The 22,455-nt window shown below is 35.6% G+C and overlaps 1 protein-coding gene across 6 annotated transcripts in view; it reads left to right on the top strand.

Annotated features, from left to right (window-relative positions):
* Window positions 1-22,455, top strand: part of LOC102698536 (SH2 domain-containing adapter protein F-like) — a 115,390-nt gene that overhangs the window by 9,405 nt on the left and 83,530 nt on the right. For all 6 annotated transcript variants that reach the window (XM_015343687.2, XM_015343685.2, XM_069190621.1 and 3 more), the window contains exon 2: window positions 20,168-20,297. In XM_015343687.2, the coding sequence (XP_015199173.1) occupies window positions 20,168-20,297 (130 nt within the window). The remainder of the gene's footprint in view (window positions 1-20,167; window positions 20,298-22,455) is intronic.

Below are 22,455 nucleotides of genomic sequence, written 5' to 3'. Positions count from 1 at the left end.
AAATTTGGTGAAGGACTCTATATGTTTTGATGTTTGCACATAGTTTCTTCATAAAAGCATTTTCCTTCTTATAATGTATCCATTTGTACCATTTTACATCTCATGAAGTATTCAATTGCATTTTCTTATCCTAACAGCATCAAAGAAAAGCATTGTCTGATTAACTGCACATTAACCAAAGATAATTTATCCTAGGTGGTGACTTTAGTCTCCTAAAGAATACAAAATTGCCTCTTCTGGTATCTCACAGTAAAACTACTTTTTTTAACTTAACATTTTTGACAATTAGCATTGCAATTCTGTTATCCAGAATCTACAGGAGTATTTAAGTGGAGCATTCAACAAGTTCAATATGATTTTTCCTGGAAAAAAAGATCCATCATTTCTTCATTTTGTATTGAGAACTGGAGGACTTTTACAATTTCATTTAAGCACCTTTTGATAAAATAAAGCATGTTTTTGTTTTGTTTGTTGCTTTGTTCTTGCCATTTTACCCTACCAGGAGGTTCTGCAGGCTACTTATAAGGTATTGCCTGTAGAGGTACAGTACTTTGTTTTTACACTGCAAACAATGCTAAATGCTCATGCATGCATTAATATACACTTGCTACCTGTGTTTATATCGTTGTTAGATATGAATCAGAATATCTGCCTAGTTCAATTGAATAAGTTTAATTTCAACAAAATGCTGTACAACGTGGCAGCATGACATGACAGTCAAGAATCACGGTGCACTTCACAACAAAGTCCTGGCTGAAGTAAACATTTGTTTCAGTTTGATGTAGAGAGACCTTGCATGGTTTCACCTGTTATACCAGTATACCAGGTATACAGCATGTATCCTACAAAGGTAAACTCTGTCTGGTAAAAACAGATGGAAGAAAAGTTGTCTTGAAGGTTATCAAGCATAAACCAGGATAATTACAACAAAGCTAGCGTATTTTTGCCTTCCAGAATCACCTGAGGAATTGTGTCCCTGTTACTAAATTGTGGGTAATCACCCATTTGTATATTTATAAACTGAGAGTACTTTTGTAGAACCAGGATTCGTTGGATCTTTAACACATGATTTAATAATCTTATCCAGAAGAGAATGCCAAAAACAAGTTTAAATTTAAGTATTGTGGCTAATCTTGATACTATAGCAATTATTTTTTTCAAAGAAAAATGTTGATAGTGTTTTACCCATAAATTATCAGTATACAAATACAGAGAATGTTGTTCTTTGAAACAAATATAGAAATAAATTTTAACTCCCTCTCTAACTTCAAGATACCTCATACTCAAATGCAGGTTTTCTTATTGGTTTACAATTACTTTTCTAATTTTCTTTTTTATAGCCCATTTAAATGCATTTTGGCACATTTAAAAGTAAGTAATCCTTTTTGTGAATAAATTCCAAATGTCTATCTTATTTTGTGCATACACAAAATTAATGTTTCAGGTAAGTAACCATTTCTGCACTTGAACATAAAACTTTATTGTAAGTAAAATATTATTGCCAAGCTTTAATTGGGCATTTTCCAGAGAAACCCAGTTATACATACTGTACAGTAATATACTTTTCAAAGCATTTTAACAGTGTGTGGGCACTTAAATGGATTTCTTGTCATATCGTTACACCCACAACAGTATGTCTATGGTAAAGTATTTTTCCTATCCCAAACATTTTTTACTTATTCATTTATTTTCTGAGATAAACTGTTTTAGGCAGATGAATAAGGGGTTGTATCTAATGTGCAGTTTATGAAGTAATTAAAATCTTAATGTTTCATAGCCTTCAATGTATGTGAAAGAGCCTTTTATTAACTAAACTAAGTCACTTTGCCCTTGTAGGTATCTGTTTTTTTAACATCTGTTTTCTAAGGTCAGTAAAAACCCTGTGGGGGAAACATTGCCAAGTGTATATGTTCCTCACAGCTTGCTGGCCCTTTCTGTAGTGCAGATTGAAGCGCTTTCCAGATTTGTCACTGATGACATAGGGTGACTTGCAACAGAAGGATATTTGCAAATTGTTCCACTGACCTGACCATGAAGATGAAGTCCTTTTAATGCTCAATGTATCCTCTAAACCTTTTTGCCAATAGTATTCAGTTAAACTTGCCTGACCTTAGGATAGTGCCCTGGAAAAATCAAATTGGAGACCCCTTCCCATGAGAATCGGCACCATATTATATAATATCCACAGTTCTGTAGTCTCATGCTTGTTGAAAACTGATTTAAGTGGATTAAAGTAATGAAATAAGTCTTTGTGCAGACTATTTCTGAAGTAAAAGTTTTCCTCACTACAGATGTCTTGAGGTCTTTTTCTAATAAGAAAGATGCTGTTTGAAAACTAACACTAATCAATAGCACCTTTTGTATTTTTTTCTTTTTACACTTTTTGTTCTGGCACAGTGATCTTCTATTTGATAACACCAGTTTTGTGATGCTAGCTTTATTCTATCAAAGTGAAGTATCTAATTTATTTGTTATTTTTCTCAATGTTTAAGTGCACATACTGTAGCTTGCCCACTGTTATACATGTCTAAACAAATTAAACACTGTGATTTATTATGAAAGATATTGGTTTTTGTGTTCTGAGAAATCATGGGACTGGCTTTCTGAACTGTTTTTATGGGCAACATGACCATCATGCATCTGTGAAGGCCTAGTATCAGTGCCTGGCTGGTGACCCAAAAGTAAGAAGTTGTGCAGTTTTTATGTGGGTATCTCATGTAAACTGGAAATTGACTGGAAAAGAAAAGTAGAGACAATCTGGAGTTCTAGGCTTTAGACCATGCTGGGGTGTCACAAATGTAGTCTTCTGTTACTAATGAACTGTATTATTGGTGTGAAATGTGTGGAATCATTTATAAGGAAGATTCTTTTTGGTTTTGCAAAACAGGCTAATCTTCATTTTGTGATACGAATCAGTTGCATTACACAACAGGACATTCCAGAAGGTCAGTCCTTGTTTCCCCAAAAAAATCTATTATACATTGTAGATACAATAACACAGGCCTAGAGGAAATGTATGTATATATACATTGATGTATTCATAATATCCCCCAGTGAGCAAAATGTATTAGTACAGTGGTTTAATTCCAGGATACAGTGCATAATATCAAACCATATTGGCTTTGAGTCTCCAATATGAGAGCAAAAAATAATTTTGTGCTTTAGGAGCACTACCACCTTCTATTAAAGATCGTACCCTAGAGTGGCAATTTAGATTCAGGTGTTTTAATTATGATTTTATTTTAGAAACTACAACAAACATGGTGCAGAAAATAATATAATAAGCACTTGCAAGAAAAAATGGGGGAGGCTAATAAGGTGTAGATGTATACTGTATATATAGATATAAATAAGAATACTGTCCAAGCTGCTGCAGTTTAAGAACCTACACTATGTAGTTCAGTTGTTTTTCTCCAAGGACTGTCTCTAAAGATGAATACAACTATGTATGATTTAGTGGTATCCTGGTCTCCACCCACCTCTGCAAGACAGTTTTGGCTGCAATTAGGCCTGTTGGCACCAGCCATCCTGTATATTAAGTGACCTGAGAATTGTATCTGGGCAGGAGAGGTCTGTGGCTCATTGGCACAGTCATTCTAGTTATGTCAAGAAGCACAACAGTTATGTACAACCCTAAGTGCTACATCGCAGGATGTTCCCAGAACTTAGGAAGATGACTGCCAGTTGCACTGAGTGGAACTGTGGCAAAAGAACTATTTTCATCTGGAAGCTTTCATATGCTCTCATGTCCCTCCTGTATTCAAGCTTAGAATGAATTAGCTGGAGTTATATTTTAGAAGTTTGAAAATATATTTTCTCATGACACAATTTTAGTCACTACTAGTAGGGTTACTAGCCTTTTTTCTTTGTTTTCTCGCTGTCCCATAAAAGGAGTCAGTTTCCCTTTATTTAAGATTGGTCCCTGTTCTGAACTGTGAATTCTTTAATTTCACCATATTGGTGTCAAGTTCTGACAAGTATGAAGATGATTTAAGCTGAATCTCTGACAGACCTAGTTAACCTGAGTAGAGGCAGTGAGCACAGTTGTTTCAATACAAGACAAACGAATCTGGTTTTTATCTGAGTAATGTGCTCAGACAATCAGCATTTTGGTAACAGACATACCTAGTTGGGCATACAAGAAATGCTGCTTCAGCACCAATGTGATTTCTGAATTCTAGCTGAAAATGGCATTTTGGTTGCATTTCCAGTCAGTTCTCAGGTGGGTTGCTGCGTCAGCATGGGTAGGCTGCAAAGTAACAAGTAACAGGTTTATTCCATACTGAAAAGAGAAGAAAGAAAATGCAACGTTTTGGCCGTGGAGCTGAAATGTTTTCTTTCTTCTCTTTTCAGCATGGAGTTCTCTAAAACGTTCTTTAAGTGGCTTTAAAAAGAATTTATTTTGGCACAAGTATTTAAAGAATACTGTACATAAAGCTATCCCAAATGAGAATGCCTTGTGTCCATTAATGTGATTTCTAGACCTGGGAAATTAAGGTGTACAGAATAAAATTTTAAAATACACTTTCACAGTTCTTCTGGACATTTCACAGCCTTTAAATCAGAGTAAACAGGCAGGGAGACTTTTTGTTTTACTTGCAGCAAGCACACTGAGGAGATTCACAGTTGCATTAGAATGAATTATATTTCTCAGGAGAGTCTACCAGGCTGCTGAAATCATTTAAAGAGAGCATCCTCTCTATCTAAATGAATTTGATCCAGCAGCAATGAAAGTTCATGTCTGAGAAAGGAATTAAACAATTGTGAAGTTAGTGCCAGCAATAAGGATAGCTATGTTATTTAAAGATTAATTGGGAAAACTGCAGACAAGTAAGACATGGGAGGGAAAACGCTACTTTACTGCTCAATGAACAGCTTAATATTTTTCTTTAAAAAAATATTCAATATGATATTAACACATTTGTCAAACGACTCAAATGATCCTATTAAATGCAAATATACAGCCAGCTCATTGTAATGAAAAACTACTTTCACCAAGTTTTCTTTTTGCCTACCGTTTGCATAATTGTTTAGAGAGAAAGTCATCAATGTCACATGCATTGCACTATATATCAAGGGAATAGTTTTGAATTCTATACCTTATTACAAATCTTGTTGAAAGTATATTAATATGAAGAAAAGCTGTAGGAGCATGGCCTACTTTGTGAAATTTAAATAGCCTTGCCAGTAAAAAATAATCAGTGCAAGAAACGTGACGATCATGAGTTGATTAAAAAAAGAAGAAGAATTGAGACTGAGATTTTATTTCATTAAAGTCTTGCTTTTAGACTGCACAAAGTCAGTATTTTTAGAAGTCTAAATGTTAACTTGGTATCATTTTGCTCTACACAAAACACTAGTTAACAGACATAATGATAATCATCCATTTAGAAGAAATCTTAATTTTTGGATTGGATTTCCTGTGGTATAAGAACATTAAATTATTTCTTGGCATTCTGGGTATTGTGCAGACCTCCTTTCATCTGTAGATCTCAGTAACAGTTTTTAAATTGACCATCTAAATCCAACAATGTGTGATCAGTGCCAGGGGATGTACCTTATGTGTTTCAATTATAAAAAGCTTTAACTCTAGTCTTTACCCCTCAATTCACTTTCCTGTTTACATAATACTGCCTCTAGTACCAACAGAACCAAATAGAAATGTTTAACCTTTTCAGAGTAGCTGGTATGAGAATGTTGAGTTGCACAAGAGAAATGTGAGGTACAGCTATTACTGTACCAACACTCTCTGCACACGGGGTTTCATTAATAATAATTGGAATAAACATCAAAAACAGTGTATCACTAAAAAATCACTATCAATAGAAAAATCACAAAAACATTTTTAATTTAGAACTGACATTTTATTGAACAGGCATAGGTAAATGCATTATTCTCATTAACAGTAGTCATCTCTTGGAATCTGCAGTGAAAAGTCTGTGCTAATAGTGTTTGTGACCGCCTTTGGAAGCAGTGCAAGATGTACACTTTACACCAGTTCCTCATGTGAAGCCTAGACAAAAATGTGCCTGTTCACTGCCCTCTGATCTCTGGATGAAACATGTCATTCCACAGATGTTCAGTGGTTCTGGCAAGTTAATGATCTATGACTTAACTGTCACTTTCTCATCTTTCAAGAGAGCTGCTGTTATACAAACAGCATGAGAGCATGCACTGTCCTGTTGAAGTGTGATCACATTGGGATTAGACTACAGGAAAGACGGCAAGGGAGGTCTCTGGACTGGATTTATATAGTTCCAAGCTCAGGATGTCTTAGCTATATTCTAATCTTGCCAAACTGGACATTGCGGGCTATGAACACCACAGACATTGAGGGATAGTGTGCAGACAAAGGCGTTGTTCTCTTGATAAGAGGGACATTGGTTCCTGTGTTTTATTTTTCTTCCTTGATTTTACACCTGGCTTGACATTCAATGGTTTAAATCACCTCTACACCTGTACTCACTCAGCTTGCACTATTAAGCGATTTAGTGCCTGTGCATTTGTCGAAGTTACTCGCGTATATCATGGTCAATATTAAATGATCGATTAATCAAAATGATGACAAAACATTTAAACATTGTCTAAAATCTTTGTACTTAAAACATTCATGCATATGTAAGAATATTTCCCGAGATTTTCATTGTATACGGTATGTGGTAGTCAAAGCAATACACCTTAGTTTTCTCATGTGCAGTCACATATTTTGGAAGATTTTTCGAGTTGTTTTTATAGTATTGTTTTTATTTAATTGATCTGTAAGTATAATCTTAATTGTAGTGATTTACAATAAATTATGATATTGAATTCCCTTTTAATTTGATTCAAAACACAAATTTGAAACAAATGATGCTGTCAAAGATAGTTCATTAATGTGTATTGTGGCAAATCAGTTGTTACTGATCCAATGAATTTTATAATGTGAGCTTCATCCTGCTTGATTAACATTGATTAATAAAGAAGACAGTTTGTCATTTTTTGTCTTCCAATTTGTAAAGTACTCTGACAGAGTCTCCATGCTGTTTTATGGTAATACTGTATGTGGAAATAATTATTGGAAATGTTAAAATTTGAATAAATTAGCCTCGGGATGCCTCCATCAAAGAAGAAACCGAGAATGAACATTAGAAGCTAAATGAAATATTTGAATGGGTGACACATTGCAATCTAAACATATTTTTTTAGAAGTGGTAACAACTGTTAACCTGACTTGTTGGGCAAGAAGTGACAAGGACAGTTCCATATACTGTAAGTGAGAGGTAAAGCATATGGCTTCCGCTTTTCATGGAAAATAAAGACCAAGTGGGTTGTTTCACGATTAAGGAAGTTCTCCCTTCCTGAGAGGAAGTGTTTACAACTTGGTGACATTCCCCTTTCACTGGCAAGTCGGCACTTGCCTCTTGGAATGCTGGGAGTGTCAATTTTCATCTCTGGAGAAATGAGAAATACTTTTTTTTTCCCGTAGTGTCACTCAAATGTATTGGCAGCAGCATGTCACACTGACATTAGATACCATGAATCCATCCTCCTTGTAAAGCCCTTGGCTGTAAGGTATATTGTTCACTGTATAAAATTCAGTCCTTTCAAACCACAATCATGATATATTAATGTGAAGCTACTCGCACAACTGAGAGCACAGACAACCGAGTATCCCCACTCCACCCTGTCTCTTACCAAGCATTCTCTTAAAAGGTGAGTGGTCTTAGCTTATGAACCATGAGTGTATAGGTTACTCTGTCTGTCTCTGATTACAGGATTTGATTTAAAATAACCGTTTAAACCTTTTATGTTCCGTTTCAAATTATTTCACAAGACAGGACCTAACTGTTAAGCACGGTCTTTAGAGTGGAGTAATTTTGTATTTGTGTTGTCATGCCCCATTAAAACTGCTTTTCTGTTGATAATCCAATTATGTATTTTTGTATTTCTCCTACAAATTTTATAATATACGGTGTTACAGGCTTTCAAAGCTGTGTAGCCTTTTACATTTTTAACGTACCTCAAGGGATTCTGACCACTGTACAGTACATCTTGATCTTTTTTGTGATGTGCTTCAGTCTCTGTATTGGAGCAATACTATTAACTTGCCAGTGCTTAATAGGCAGCTTAAATGACTTATTCTGCATCACTGCAATGCATTTAACAGTATGTTCTACAGAATTTCAAAGACTTGCAAACCCATAACACAGCAAAGGACCTTGATTTTCTCATGCATACTGCAAACGCATGCACTACAGATTTATTCATACTCCCATTGAAATAAGGGCAAAACTTAATATATAAGAGACAACAATTATGTATGAGTATTATAATGTCTAATTATAAATTTGGTCCTTGCAAATTTTTTAAAATTACAGTAGATATTTAGAATGTTTTAACCTTTCAGGACTTCAAAAGTCCCACCAGTAGAAAAATTGGTAAACTCCGAGCAGGGCTTCTGCTTGGGGCCCAGCAAAGTAACATGAAAAGACATTAGATTCCCATATCATGGTGGAGATGGGCCAGATTTCATCTTCATCAGAGAGCCGGATGTGAATTGTGTGCCACTATAAAAAGAAAAAAAAAACAGTCCAGGCCACATTCCAGGTGCGCATTCTGCTAAGGTTGTCCTTAGCTGGACTAAGAACAAACTGGTTTTTGAGTTTCACCGCACTAAAAAAATATTTATTTAATAACTATTAACTAATCATTTTAGCTCAATAATTATTCTGTGAACAAACTATCTAATTTTTTTAAAATTATAAAACTGATAATTGTGTGCATCTCATAAAACTATATGCAAGCTTTGAAAGTCATTTGACAACCTAATAACGTCAAAATAGTCAAGGTGTTCATTCTATATAGGCACAGAAATACCTATAGAGTCTTCTAAATCACACAACACTATCGTTGTTGTAGAAAAAGTTGTTTTTCAATTATTTTCTGTCTAAGGAAACATTCTTACACTTCATACTGTTTGCACAAAAACACAGGCCGTAAAAGCTTAAGCTAGACATGATGCAATCTATAATCAAGTATACTCTGAAGGGCAATATTTATAGGACATTAAGAACACCTTAATATAATTTGGAAGCAATAATTGTAGAGGTCAGCGCTGAACTTTACCTGCTGGCTTATCTGCTGTCAACAGTGGAGACGCGTCCAGAGAAAGAACTGGAAGTCAAGATGGTAAAATAATGAATTTTGAAACTACACAAACTGGATAATGTCTTAAATGGATAATGGAAAAGTAGAGGCAGTAGGAAGTGGGAGGAAATGTGAGGTGTGAATCAAGTGAAATACTTTTCTCAGAATAAAACGGAATAGTTTGAGCTGGGTTCATGTAGCTCCTTAAAAAAGGACAGGAGCCGTGATGTCATTAAATGAAATAGTCAGACAGAAGTCCAATATAACAGTAACTGTGGAATGCCTGCAGAACAGAATACAGTAACGTAAAAGATGAGAGGTATCAACCTTAGGAGCTTATAAAGTACAAATTTAAAATTGTTGGCACTGGACAGTAAAATGTGAAATATTTCTGCTTCTAACCTTTTCAGCAGTCCTTGTCTGGAATCTAGACAGGCAAGCTATTTTTTTTTTTCCCCTGCTGCTTTAACTCCCAAGGTTAAACCTGTGGTGGGGAGGCATTTCCTTATGTAGTTGCTTGTTTCAGAATGGCTGCCTGAAGCCATGCAGCTCTCTAATGCTAGCACTTACATGTCTAAATGCTAAGAGAAATTGTAGTCATAAATGCTGAAGGTTTGCCATTTTTATGTTAAGACTTAGGTAACTGATCTTTACTTCATGCTTGATTTTTTTTTTCCAGCCTTAGTCTTTGTAAGAATGGTAGTTACAGGTCTGTGTCCCTTAGGGATAAAAATATAAAATGTAATTGATTTGGTGATCTGTGATAAAATGTCTTTGAAAGTATATTGTGTATTTCCTAATACTGAGCTAGTGTCACTGAAATAGAAACGGGTTATGACTTGTAGAATAGGTAAGAGTTCAGTAGGAAACTGGATTACAAAAAAGCAAAAAAAGGCCCTCATTTAATTAAAAATATAAGTGTTCATTGTGTATATTTTTGCTTATCAAAAAAATTTACAGCATTATAGGGTTGCTAATTGCCCCAATCAATCTACCCAGTGACCAAACTAGAAAAATGAATTGGATCCATTGTACTTTGTGGGAAGATAACTTTCTTTCACAAGGTGGTGGAACAAAAACAGCAGAACTTTGTCAGCCGCAGGATATGCTCAGCTCCTGCTGTTCCTCAGCACGCCCAGGATCCCAGCTCTCGGCACCACACCCTCTCCCAGAAGAACATGGCCATGTAACTGCTGGGGATTCCCAGACATGACGGGTGAGTGGCACAGCCTTCCAGCTGGAGCACACTTCCCACACTCTGGAGGGTGGCCTTTACAGTGTGACCCGTTTGAGAATCCTAGAGATGTCTGCATTGTAATCTCACGTCTTCACGGGACTTGGTTTATTGATGCGACTTTTTTAAAGACCTTTTATTTTGCTTGCATATGCCCAAAGGTTTCATGCTTTTTTTTAAAGCAACATTTGCAGTTCTGAAGCAACATTTGCAGTAACAAATATATTAATAAAGAATGGAAGATCTTAACAACTATGGTGCTGTCAAGACTAAATTGTTGTTTCCTAACATCTGTGAGTTTTCACATTTCTTTCTATAGCCTTTTTTTCCCCAAAAGTGAATAGCCACTCTCGAGTCTGCAAAACTAACATTAGTCAGGTAGTGAATATATATTTTTAACTTGTTGCTTTCCTCCTGTAAAACTTGAGCATATAACGTATAGCAAAACCACTGCTCTTTCCACAGCATTATGTTTGTATAATATACATTATATAGAGTGTATACACAGTAGTTCAATACTAAATTGAAGAGATCACCTTAAACATTTTACTGTCCTGGGCTATTTCTTCATTTAAGAGTTCATAAAGACTCAAGGTCCTGAAAATATTTATATAATACAGTATATGAATCATTTTTAATTTAATTAAAAAAGTGAACTCTTTACAGTGAAGCTTAAGCCCCGGTATGGTTTTTGCTTAGTTGCAAGCACTTGTCTTTCTTGGAGAGAACGCTTTAAATAGCTTTTCTATTGTGAAGGTAAGGCAAAGGAGTTTTTCAAAATTTTTTTGAGTGGATTCAAATATAAGGTAAATGAGGTCTCCAAAGTCCACAAGGATTCTGTTCACCTTATTTTTGTGACTGTACTGTACCCTAGGAGCTGATTCTCTGAAATCTCTTGATGCTTTGCTTTCATTCTGAACTTGGCAACTGTCCTCAGTGTTTATCCCTGCTCTGAGACGGCTCTCATTTGTTGCGATAGCATTTTTATTAAAGAATAAGACTGCAACGAAGTCTTTGAAACGCTCTAATATAATAGAGCTGCTGTGCCTTCAGTTGCATTAGGTTATCTCTGCCTACAATCCCCTAGTGGCACAGGACATAAATCACAGAACATTTTTTTTTCTCCTTGTGCATCGTTCACTGACAAGATAGCAGGGAAAACTATGCCCCTGATGTTTGCTCTGTAACCCACGAGCTCCTTTTGGGTATTACAGTAGCATGATGTTGTATTCTAAGTCAAATGTTTCAGACTCTTTTCAGGCTGTAATTAAGCTTTGTGGCAACTTGCAGAAATTGCTCTGGTAAGCCATAGCATGTGTGGTATGTCAGTTAAATTTTCCTTATTTTGTGTCTGCATCATTCTCATTTATCTACAATGGTTATCCAGCCCAGATCCTGAGCCCTTGAGCTCCAATCCAGCAGGTTTTGTAGGTCACCATTAAATTAGTTTTGTAAAGATGTGGACCTATTCCATAGAGACCAATGAAAAAAAGTGATTTATTAAGTATTTTTCAGCCCTCAAAGACCACAATTCTCTTAATTGAACAGATAACTTGCTTGATTAATGAAAAGTTTACAGTTGTTGCCAATCTTCAAAAACAAGTGACATCTAAGACTAACTGGGGCTTTCCAGGGCCTACAGTATACAGTACATCAGAGTACAGTGACTCATCCACCAGCTCAATTACAAGAACCCCCCTTTAATGTTTTCAGTTAGGTTTACTTAACTTTTTAAATAATTTATACCTGTTACTGAACGTAATTTCTTATTGTGAGTAGTTGTGATTGCTATAAATGAGCATTTATTGAGTCTAATGGTAGTGTAAGAACTTCAGTTTCTATAATATTGCATTCTGTAGTCATCTGGAGTTTTTTCTTGTTTCAGAAACTAATTATACAGTATAAATGTTTTAATGGTGCATTGAACATAAATCACAGAAAATGTTTTGCACCAACTCTTTGTGACCTTATGCTGCGACACCTTTCCAGTCATTCAGGAATGAGGATCTTAACCTCTGTAATAGGTGACTATAAAGCAATTGCAAAGAGAGAGTTGCACATCCTACAGCTAGAGTATGAATTGGACATGAAAATATCCTGATAGATCAATTATCTTTGTTATTCCAATAAAATAAATCTTCAATAAAATTAAATAATAATAACCTTAAAAGATTAGTAGTCTCATTTCCTCTCAAAATCAATGGCCCACGTTGGTACATAACATAGCAAAAAACAAAATTTGGCGAACAATCTAGCAGGTTGTATTCAGGGAATGCAAGTCTTCCTCAAAACATGTGATTTCTGAGTTTGACACACCCAGGAGGTCTCGAAAGTAGTACACTGGAATTCTTTGTTCTTTCTCATAGTGATTTTAGCCACAGCAAATCTCATTTGGTTGCATGTAAAAGGTATTAATCGTGACTGCTGTATCAGATTCTCATCATTATTAACGTGGGTATAGTATTAATCACTCTTACATCATTATTCTGAAAAGAAGCACTTTTGTTTCCTTTGTGGTTAATGAAAACCACCTGCTCTTGGACAGTGTTAATTAATCTTCACACTATGCCCCCACCCTAGACCCCTTAGCAGATGTGCTGCATGTGCCTCCTGTTAACTTGCTAGTTTGCCATATTGAAGAGATGGGGGCAAACTCAGCATTTGGCACAGTTCTCTTGTGGTGGGTTTGTGTCAAGACCTGGTACAGATTAACAGTGTGATGGATGTGTGATTGTGGCTAGTACATGCCAATAGACTTTCACTTGCAGTGCAGTGCTGTGCATTACCCTGCCTTGTCAGTGAGTTAACTCCTTTTCATTATGATTATGGAAATGTGGAGTTAATTCTTTTTATGTGCCTGAACAATCATATAGGACAAGGGCATCTAATTTACTAACACTGAGAGGAAATTAGTGTACCAAATCCTTGCGGCAGGGATATGTTGCAAAACACGCCAAATTAATTTTTGGATGTACTGTATGTTCCAAATGTTTGTTTACATTATTTCCCCAAACTGTAGTTGTTTTTTTGCTTTAATTTTTAATACAAATTTATTACACAACTCAAGACATCTAAACATTGTTACCCTTATGCCTGTTTTTGAAATGCTAAGCTGAACTGAAACATCAGCTCTTAGAAGATGCACCTCCCTTTTGTTTTCCATCAAAGGTGAATTTCTAGTTGTACTAATCTAGATTCAAAATTGTAATCGCATCTTTAACCATATTTGAAACGCTCTCATTGTCTGAATAAGTATACTAAGTATGTGCAATATTGTACAACATGACAAATCTCTCAATAGTTAAATCTGATTATCACTTGAAAACTGAAAGAAGCATCATCTGACTGCTGAGGCTTGAAATAGCGCCAATAATCAAAGCTTAATTTCCTGCACTTCACAATTGCGGGGGACAAAAATTGTAGGAGATACTTCTCCAGATCCAGCCCTCGCATTCAAAGCAGTGCGGTGCCACTTCTGAGTAAACATTTCTGATGTCTGCTTCTGTTATCTGTCACCATTGGAATGATTTGTCTGCATCTGAGACTTGTGAGTTAGTAAGTCTACTAAGGAAACTGTTAGATCTGGCTGTTGGGCATAGATTTTGTTTACATTTGTTTTGAGAATGAAGGTTAAGGCCACTTGTCTACCTTAAAACTAGTCGATACAAAACATAGATGGCAAAAAAATGAGAAAATGGCCTTTATTGTATTTTTATGTGGGAAACTCTTGCCTGTTCTGAAGATGGGCAGCTCCTCTAGGACTAAAAGGTCCTTCTAGCATTTGTGGAGTAAAATGACTGGAGCTATTGCAGTCTTTACATAAACATAGCACTGAAATGGATTTTCTAAAACCTCCCATAATGATCTATACCCAGGTTGTTTACAAAGTTCTTGTGAGAAATTGAGACATTAACTAAATTTGTCTGAGAAAGCGTTCGTGTTCTATATATTTGAATGAAATTTAGGAAGTTTTACATGGTGGTATGAATCCTCAAAAGCTTTTTTTATCGACTAATCTTTGATGGGGAAAAGTCTGTGTAAATTGTTTTATTTGCTTGGTTTGCCAAGCAGATCCTTGATTTTGAAGGCGCTTTCCAAGTCTGTGTGAAGGTAATGTTTTCTCTTCACTAGCTCCTTTAGCTCAGGAGACAGGCAAGCACGTACTGTATTTTATCATTGTCTGAGCTGTAGAGATTGTGAGCCGCTTCTTTAGAATGAAGGGATTAAATTGTTGTCACCAAGCATTCGGAAAATGTAAGCCTTTATGAAAAGTCCAGCACCCCCAGCAGAATTAACTTGCATTTGTCAAAAGCTCTAAACAAAAGCAAATCTAGCCACTCCTCACTGAAGTGTTGCCATGGCTGTTGATCATGAACATACTCTACTCCCAGCAGGGGGACTTCCTTCTCTTGATGTGTTCTATTATACCCCCCCCCATCCCGAATTTACTAAACAGTGATTGTAATGGTTTAAATTCATCCTGATGATTTAAAATAATACTTCCTTCTGCATGTGTATCACAAGCTTTTGCCTACCATGGTCATGAAGAGAGCTGATGAATGATGGGTACTCTTATAATTGTGATGGAAATTAAATCTGCACTGATGAAGATATTGTTTGGGATTACTTGGTGTTTTTTGTCTTCCAAAATTGAGTTTCCATTAGCCTAGCCCTTTAATACCTAGCCTACCTAGCTCATCGGTAGTTAACATCCAATTGATCCGAAGATCTCATCTGACCATTTCTTGAAAGTAGTTCTACTTTTAATTTCCGATCAATCTGAACCCGTGTTAAAACAAACTGGAAATGAATAAAACCCTGAGCAGCAGACAGGTGGTGAGTGGCTCTTGTGGCCCTAGTGATTGTGGCTCATGATATTGCTCTGGTTAAAACATGGCTGTGTAAAATAAGTAGCAGAATGCACCAGATTCTTTTAGTCATCAATTCATGAGATAGGAATCTTGTTAAACTCGGGTGCTTCCAATGATTCGGAGTACTTAAGCAGTCTGAAATTCTTTAAAACAGAAATATCGTGGCTGTGAAAGGTGGGCTTGCTGTTGTCCAGAGAAAATATCTGGTATGAAATGGGCTAAAAAGAGGGTAATATGCACTGTGACACAATGAAGGATACTCAAGAAAACAGTTGTGGAACTATCTCGAACCATTGTGCACATATCCATGTCTATCATTTTGCTAATGGCTTATTGGAACACTTTAATGCAGTCTGGACAGATATGCAACGCAGCCAGAATTTTCCACACTACTTAGAGGCTAAACTTCATAAACTGCTTATGGTTTTAGACACCATGTGAGGAATTGAATGGTATTGATGTGGGATGGATTTTGTTACAAGCTGCAACACTCATCTCCTCATTTTAGAGGAAGTGTTATTCATTTTGAATCTCCTAAAATGTGGATAATGCTAAATGAGGCTATTCATTTGAGCAAAAAAGTGCTTTTCTGTTGTATATCTGCTCACAGGTTTTAACAAAAAAAATCAAACCAACTCAAGTAAAACTTGAATTAATTGATTTATGAGAAGAATTAAAGACTATTTTTATCCTGACAATAAATTTATTTCTATGCTGTTATCTGCCCCTGCTAGGATTCAATCCTGTTTGCTCACAGGCTCAGAACTAACGCAGTACGATGCCCTATACAGTGGCGAGCTCCACTGTGCCCAAAGTCTGTCTACTGCTGTGGCAGAATTCTACACAGTGTGGGTTTTAAGAGTGTCACTTCTGCAACATTTGTACTGCTCTGACTCCTGTTACATATGAAGTAAATGCTGTTGGAAGATCATACAGTCAGATTGTGAAACTCTCCAGTCCCAAGGACTGATCCATCAAATTGGGGACAAAAAGGCTTTTTCTATTGTTTAAACATTTTGAAAGTATTTTAATGATGCAGTCAAATTCTAATGATGACAAAATGAGCCACTGAATATGAAGGAATAGTTTTTTAATACTTTAGCTTTAACGCGCCTGACTGAGGAAATAACGGTGCTGTCTGAAGATAAGCGCCGTTTAGAATATCTTTTCTAGAATGAGTAAAACTGTGCAGTTTTCTCAATGAAGCCTAAAAATGACTTTTACCATTTTTACATCCCTTGAGTTTCCATCTGTTTTTAACTCAAGATCCTAACAGTTTGCCTCTTTTATTGCTTATCAACAATCTTTAGAAAATGTATCAATACTTAAATCTTTTTCATAATTAGACTCTCAGTTTTCCCTTTTTGTCCAGTATTTGTTTACATTTTTGCTGCCTGCAATCAAAAAAGTGTTTCCGCTAAACATTATACTAATAAGGATACTAATACTGATGTCAAGCCTAAACTTGTTGTAACAGTCTTTGTGCAAGCAGTCAAGTGGGTTTGTTACTGTTTGCATCAACAGTGCATTAACTCTGTGAAATGGTAAGATTAAGCAAGCTCCCTTTTCTCATGTATTCAGTTGTGGTTCAAATGTGAACATAAAATTCAAATAGTCTTAAGATATATTCATCTCTCTCCCAGTCACATTTACCACCTACTACACTCCATTCAGCACAATCAAACCAACTTTACCTCTTTATGATTGTCAAAGCTGTCAGTTTTGAAGTGGTTGAGAAAGCATGGCGGTTCAGTTACACAGCACAGAAAATGCAACAGACAATGCGCTTTTTTCAAAACATAATAGCTGTGTTTTCAATTCAGTCATCTACTTTTTTGCTTTTCAGTCATTTTTATTTCTTTACATATTTAGTTTGTTTTTTTCTGGACGTTGATCACCTAAGTGAATTATGAAAAATAGGCATAAAAATCTTTTTTCAGTCTTAACTGTTTAATTTTATTCTAGAAGCCAACTGGAGGAAGGGTTTTTTTTATTTAACTTGGTTCTTTTAAGGTCAGAATTGGAGATAAGCACAGCAGAAAACGAAACTGTCAATATTGTGGACTAAATGAAAGGAAACTTAGAAGTGAACCTTTGAAGACATATATGCAATTTCAGACTTAACCTCTTAGATTTATCTTATTATAAGAAATATAGTCCTTGTATTATTTGTGTTCCATTAGACATTCTTCCAGTCCCTCTATGATTTGTGATTCGGACTTTGTAACATTTTTACAGGATTTGATTAGCTGGGATGCACTACTCCAAAAAATAAAAGCTCGGCTGTGTAGGATTTATCTTGTATACAAAGATTATGTAACCAAATCCTCAACACAATAGGAGGGTTAATACTCTACAGGATAAAAGGCCATTTCATTAAATGCCAGATTTAATTAAATATATATTCCTTCATCTCAGTGTGCCTGATGCCAGCCAAAACCCCCTTTTAAAGTGGCTAAATGTCCTGAAGAACATCTGTCTGAAATGACTAATAACTATGCATATATAGACTACAATGACATTCTAAAGCTAAGGCGAGAGGGATAAGAAAGGCCTGGATTCCCCTGTTTTGCCTGCTAAGTGAAGAGCTAAAATGAAACAAACTCCTTCCTTGATTATATGACTCATTGGGAGTTGCAGTCCCTTTTTTAATTAGAGGTTTCTTTTCCTGAGGAATTTGAGACCCTGGTTTTACCAAGTCACACCCTTTCTTCTGTCATCGCTAGAATGATTTCTGTATCCCCTGGTCCCTTAAGTAACCAGGCTGTGCAAGTTTGAAGTCGGTGCTTTTCACAAAATTTGTGGCAGACAGTCCGAGGGTCACACCTTTCTCAAAGTTTCTGTGGTTATTCTTTTACATCACGCGGAAAATAACCGGTCATCTGACCTTTCGTCTGGTTCATACTTAACATCCTGGAAGAGATGACTGTTGGGGAACATTATGAGCTAGAGGTACATCTGTGACCCCTCTCTTCAAGGTGTGCTAAAACCTATCAACCCTTGTATTCAGGTGTGGCCAAAAATGATATTCAAGCCTGCATTTTTCACCATTTGAGAATGCTCTGTATATACTTTTATCAGTTTTACAAAGCAATTTACAAGGGTTACATTTTTTTAGCATACAAATTTTGGTACCTATTTATACATGTGGGTTTGCAGAATCAGTATGGGAAAAATGTGTTGCTCAAAGGTCCAGAAGCAGGTTCCCCAGTGGGATTTTGAACCCTCTGCATGAAGCAATGCAATTTAGAATTAATTATTCACACCTGCCAGGAATGGTTTGTGAACTATTTCTTTATTTCAATGGTTCTTCTCTAAAAATGCAAGCTTGTTTAATTTCAGTGGGTTGATCTTTTCTTTCCAGGAACATTTGTTAAAGAACACCAGTTAAGCTATGCTTATATTGAGGTTTCTGAATTTTTGGGGGGGGGGGTTTCTTAAGAAAAAGGGTAAAATGTCTGCCATGCCCCTGAAAAATAATAAAAACATAGCAGTAAATTTATACATGTCTAATTTTGCTTGCAGCTGCCTAGTTTCGTATTTATTGTATAAACTGTATGTAAAATGTCTATTGTACTATAATCCCATAGGACTGAGGAGGGCATGTGATTTGATCAAATGTCCACGTGTGCCTAAGTTTTGAAATTGAATAGTTTCTCTGAATATTTTATTTGCCAGTGTAAAAGATTTTATTTCAAAATGTTAGGTATTAACTTGTGATAAGTATTTGAGCTGTTATCTTCAGAAATCGCACAAAACCTTCATAAAAACTGTCTGCACAACTCTTCTTGAATATGAGAAAGGGAGGCTGGTTCTGGTTTTTCTCGTGTGAGAGTTTCTTACAGGTACACCACTTTCTCTTTACAGCTAAAGAGGTTTGATCAGCCAAGGTACGGCAGTGGGCATAAGCAATAAAACCCCACCCCCAATCCTTCTGTACATCTCTTGTTTCTTCACTGTTTTTGACTGGCAGTGTACATCACTTTTGCTGTTGCCAGGTTTTGAAGTCCAAGTCCATATGGTGGTCTCTGTAAAATCCAGCCATACAAACTAGCATCTTATTCGCATTTCAACTGTTTGATTTAGCCCAAATCTGGGAAGGCTTAACCGGTATCTGAAGACAATTTAGGCATTTTCTCAGTCATAAATATACTAGATTTTAAAACCTAAGTATTGCATTTCCTCATCAACACTTGTATTTTAATAGCAAAGATGGGTATTTTGCCATTTACTATGATGTAGAACTGCTTAGAAACAAAAGAAGGTACTTAAATTCTTAAATATTTAGATAGTCATGACAATATTCAGATAGCATGCTTAAGCTATATCATATTTACCTGGAAACATTGCATGCTTATCTATTCTTTAAAAAATGCTGTTGAAAAAATTTGAAATTAAAAATGAAACTCCTTTGGTATACAGGATATTAACAATTTCATAGTTTAATGTGCAATAGAATACTTAGTTTGCTGCAGTGTAGGACTGTTATAATTATTTAAATTATGGTTAAATAGTAAGGAATTTTACATTTCATGCTAATTACTTGTGATTAGTTTCAGTTCTTCACCTTACTCACTGGAATCACTGTTCTTGGCTGACTCTGAGACTATATACAATAACTATATAACTGAGACTAAAGATTCTTATAAAAATTAATAAATCATGAGTTCTCTGAAAAAGGTTGACAGAGGGATAGAGGTCAATATAAATATGGGCAACATACAGAGTCCAAATACTCTTATTGTGAGAGTATTATTTTTCAGCACTTGAAAAAATTAACAGGCTTTATGGTAAGGGATGGTAGATTAGTACAAGCTAATCTAAACCTGAGCTGTTCAAAGATCCAGGTATCAGTGTAGTATATGGGATGTGCCTGTCAGTTGTTACATTGTTGATATTAAGTAATTGGAAGCCATTGTCTTCTCTCTACTTGCAGCTCATTATCCTAGAGGACTACGCAGATCCCTTTGATGCCAAGCAAGCCAGCGGGACCCAGGCTGTTCAGGAGAAAGTCACAGAGAACGATGGCTACATGGAGCCGTATGAAGCTCAGAAAATGATGGCTGGTAAAACTGCTCTCTATATTTATCATTATGGGAAGCTTTTTACCGTCAGAAGGCGCCAGATTGGAGCAGGGTAGCCTAAGTTAAGTCTGTATGTATTTTTGTTTGTGTTATTCCAAACACAGCCAGTTATAGCATGCATAGGCCTAATTGTGCAAGCAAACACTTCTGATTTGCACTGAAATAGGCATTAGTAACTGTCCGTAGTGCAGAGGTTTATCTTTTAAGTCATTGAATATCTACATGCACTATTTGTTTTTATTAAGATTGATATAGTATATTGGCATATCACTTTAAGAAAGTTTTTGGTCCTTTCCAGATCTATAAAGGTTAGTACTTTAAAACCAAAAACTAAAGCTACCTCAGAAAGTTGCATCATTTCTGAAAGTTAATTTCCTGTCCGTATGCATTTCTAGGTGTTTGTTGTCTTAAAAAGAATTTAACAAAACATTTTCTGCAAGTGAGAAAAATACAGATTGACTTCTGATTAAATATTTCCTGTTCATGTCTCTCAAACATAAGCTGGACAAATGAAATGAAATAGGAACAAGTTAAGGTTTATTCCATGCTGAAAAGTCAAATCTATATTACTATATTAGCACTTTTTTTTAACAAATCTAATATACCGTCATATTTAACATGATAGTTTTCATAACCCTTGTTCTAATTATTTTTTACTCTACTTATTTACTCCCATGAATATGTGAAGCTCTTTCTTTAAAAAGGAGACCTCTCAATTCATCAAAGCGAGATGATATCTTGTTTCTAACTGTAGAACCCAAGATTCTAACCTCAGTAGTTGGAATAATAGAACATATTCATCTGATTAGAACATTAAAGATGTCCTTTTAAATTTGATTTTTGATGTAAAGCTTATAGATAATTTCTGTTTCATTTCTGCCCATTGGAACACGATTGGTACAAGCTGGTTATTGTATTAAACTTTTGTATCACTGTTACCACTTTTAATTCAGAATGGTTTTATGGGTTAAAAAATTATTACATATTTTGAGAAATTAAGAAAATATTAAGGCATTCATCTGATTTATTCAGCGCTTTTCACCTTTTTCTAAACAGTCTTTGTTGTTTATTAAAAATCATATCCTTTAAAATCTATACCTAACATTCATGTTGTTTTTCCTGATTTTTAGACCTAAACTTTTTTTAAGGGGAAAAAAGGTTGAAGTATTTGGAACCTTTTGAAACGGATTGTAAGATCTGCTAGGACAATTTTAATGAGATCTGCAAGTACCAGTTATGTCTCGATAAATGGCTGTAATAGATTCCTTGAGATTGTTTTTTTTATGAGAACCAATTTTGTTGTTGTTTTAATGTTATTACAGTACATTTTAATTGAACAAAATAGCATTTTCATTTGATCAATTTTGGCGTTTAACCATGTTCTGCAATATTGTTTCCTTTGGAAGTTCCAAAATGTTTGACACTTTTCCAGTGTGGCCATTACAGAAATGCTTACTGTATACATAGCAGTTATTAATTTTTCTCAAAGAGGTTTTTTATGTTAATCATTTGCCTTATCTACCAAAACTGAGCTCATAGAAGTCCCATTAAAGGGATCTCCAAGTTCCAACTTTTTTAGTGCATGTGGCTTAGCTAACTCTAATGTGAAGCTATATATAATACTGCACGTCTTGAGCAGATACAATCGCAGGGAATTTGAAAGTGTGTTGCATTGAACGCATCAGCCCAGGGGTTAGGGCATCATTCCCCAGTCCCAGAATTCAGAAAATAGGCAAGGGATAGGGGAAATGTAGCTGAAAAATGGAAAGTGGCGAGAGGATTCCTTCTCCCAGAATGTAGAACATGATCATGTACATAAGTGTCTTTGCCTCCACCTACTCCCGCAACATAACCTGGCACCGACCCTAGAATGCAAATGGATTCTACAAAATGGTTCTCTAAAATAAAGCATGAGGCCGCATTTCATACAATTGACCTTACACAGTGTGGCTTCTAACTATGTATGCTAATGTTCAATGTTTTGAACGTTAAGCATGTAATGTGCAGCATATACATTTTCACAATACCATTCTGAAGAAATATCTACACAAATTGTGAATTGAAAATGTAGTGTAAAGTCCTCTCTCACCCTATTACTAAGCAATTAAAGGCTACCATCTGAAGCTGTTTGTTGAACTTT

Source organism: Lepisosteus oculatus, chromosome 5, assembly GCF_040954835.1.
Source record: "Lepisosteus oculatus isolate fLepOcu1 chromosome 5, fLepOcu1.hap2, whole genome shotgun sequence".
Lineage (NCBI taxonomy): Eukaryota > Metazoa > Chordata > Actinopteri > Semionotiformes > Lepisosteidae > Lepisosteus > Lepisosteus oculatus.
The sequence above is the reverse complement of the archived record's forward strand: the minus strand, read 5'-3'. Positions and strand labels throughout refer to the sequence as shown.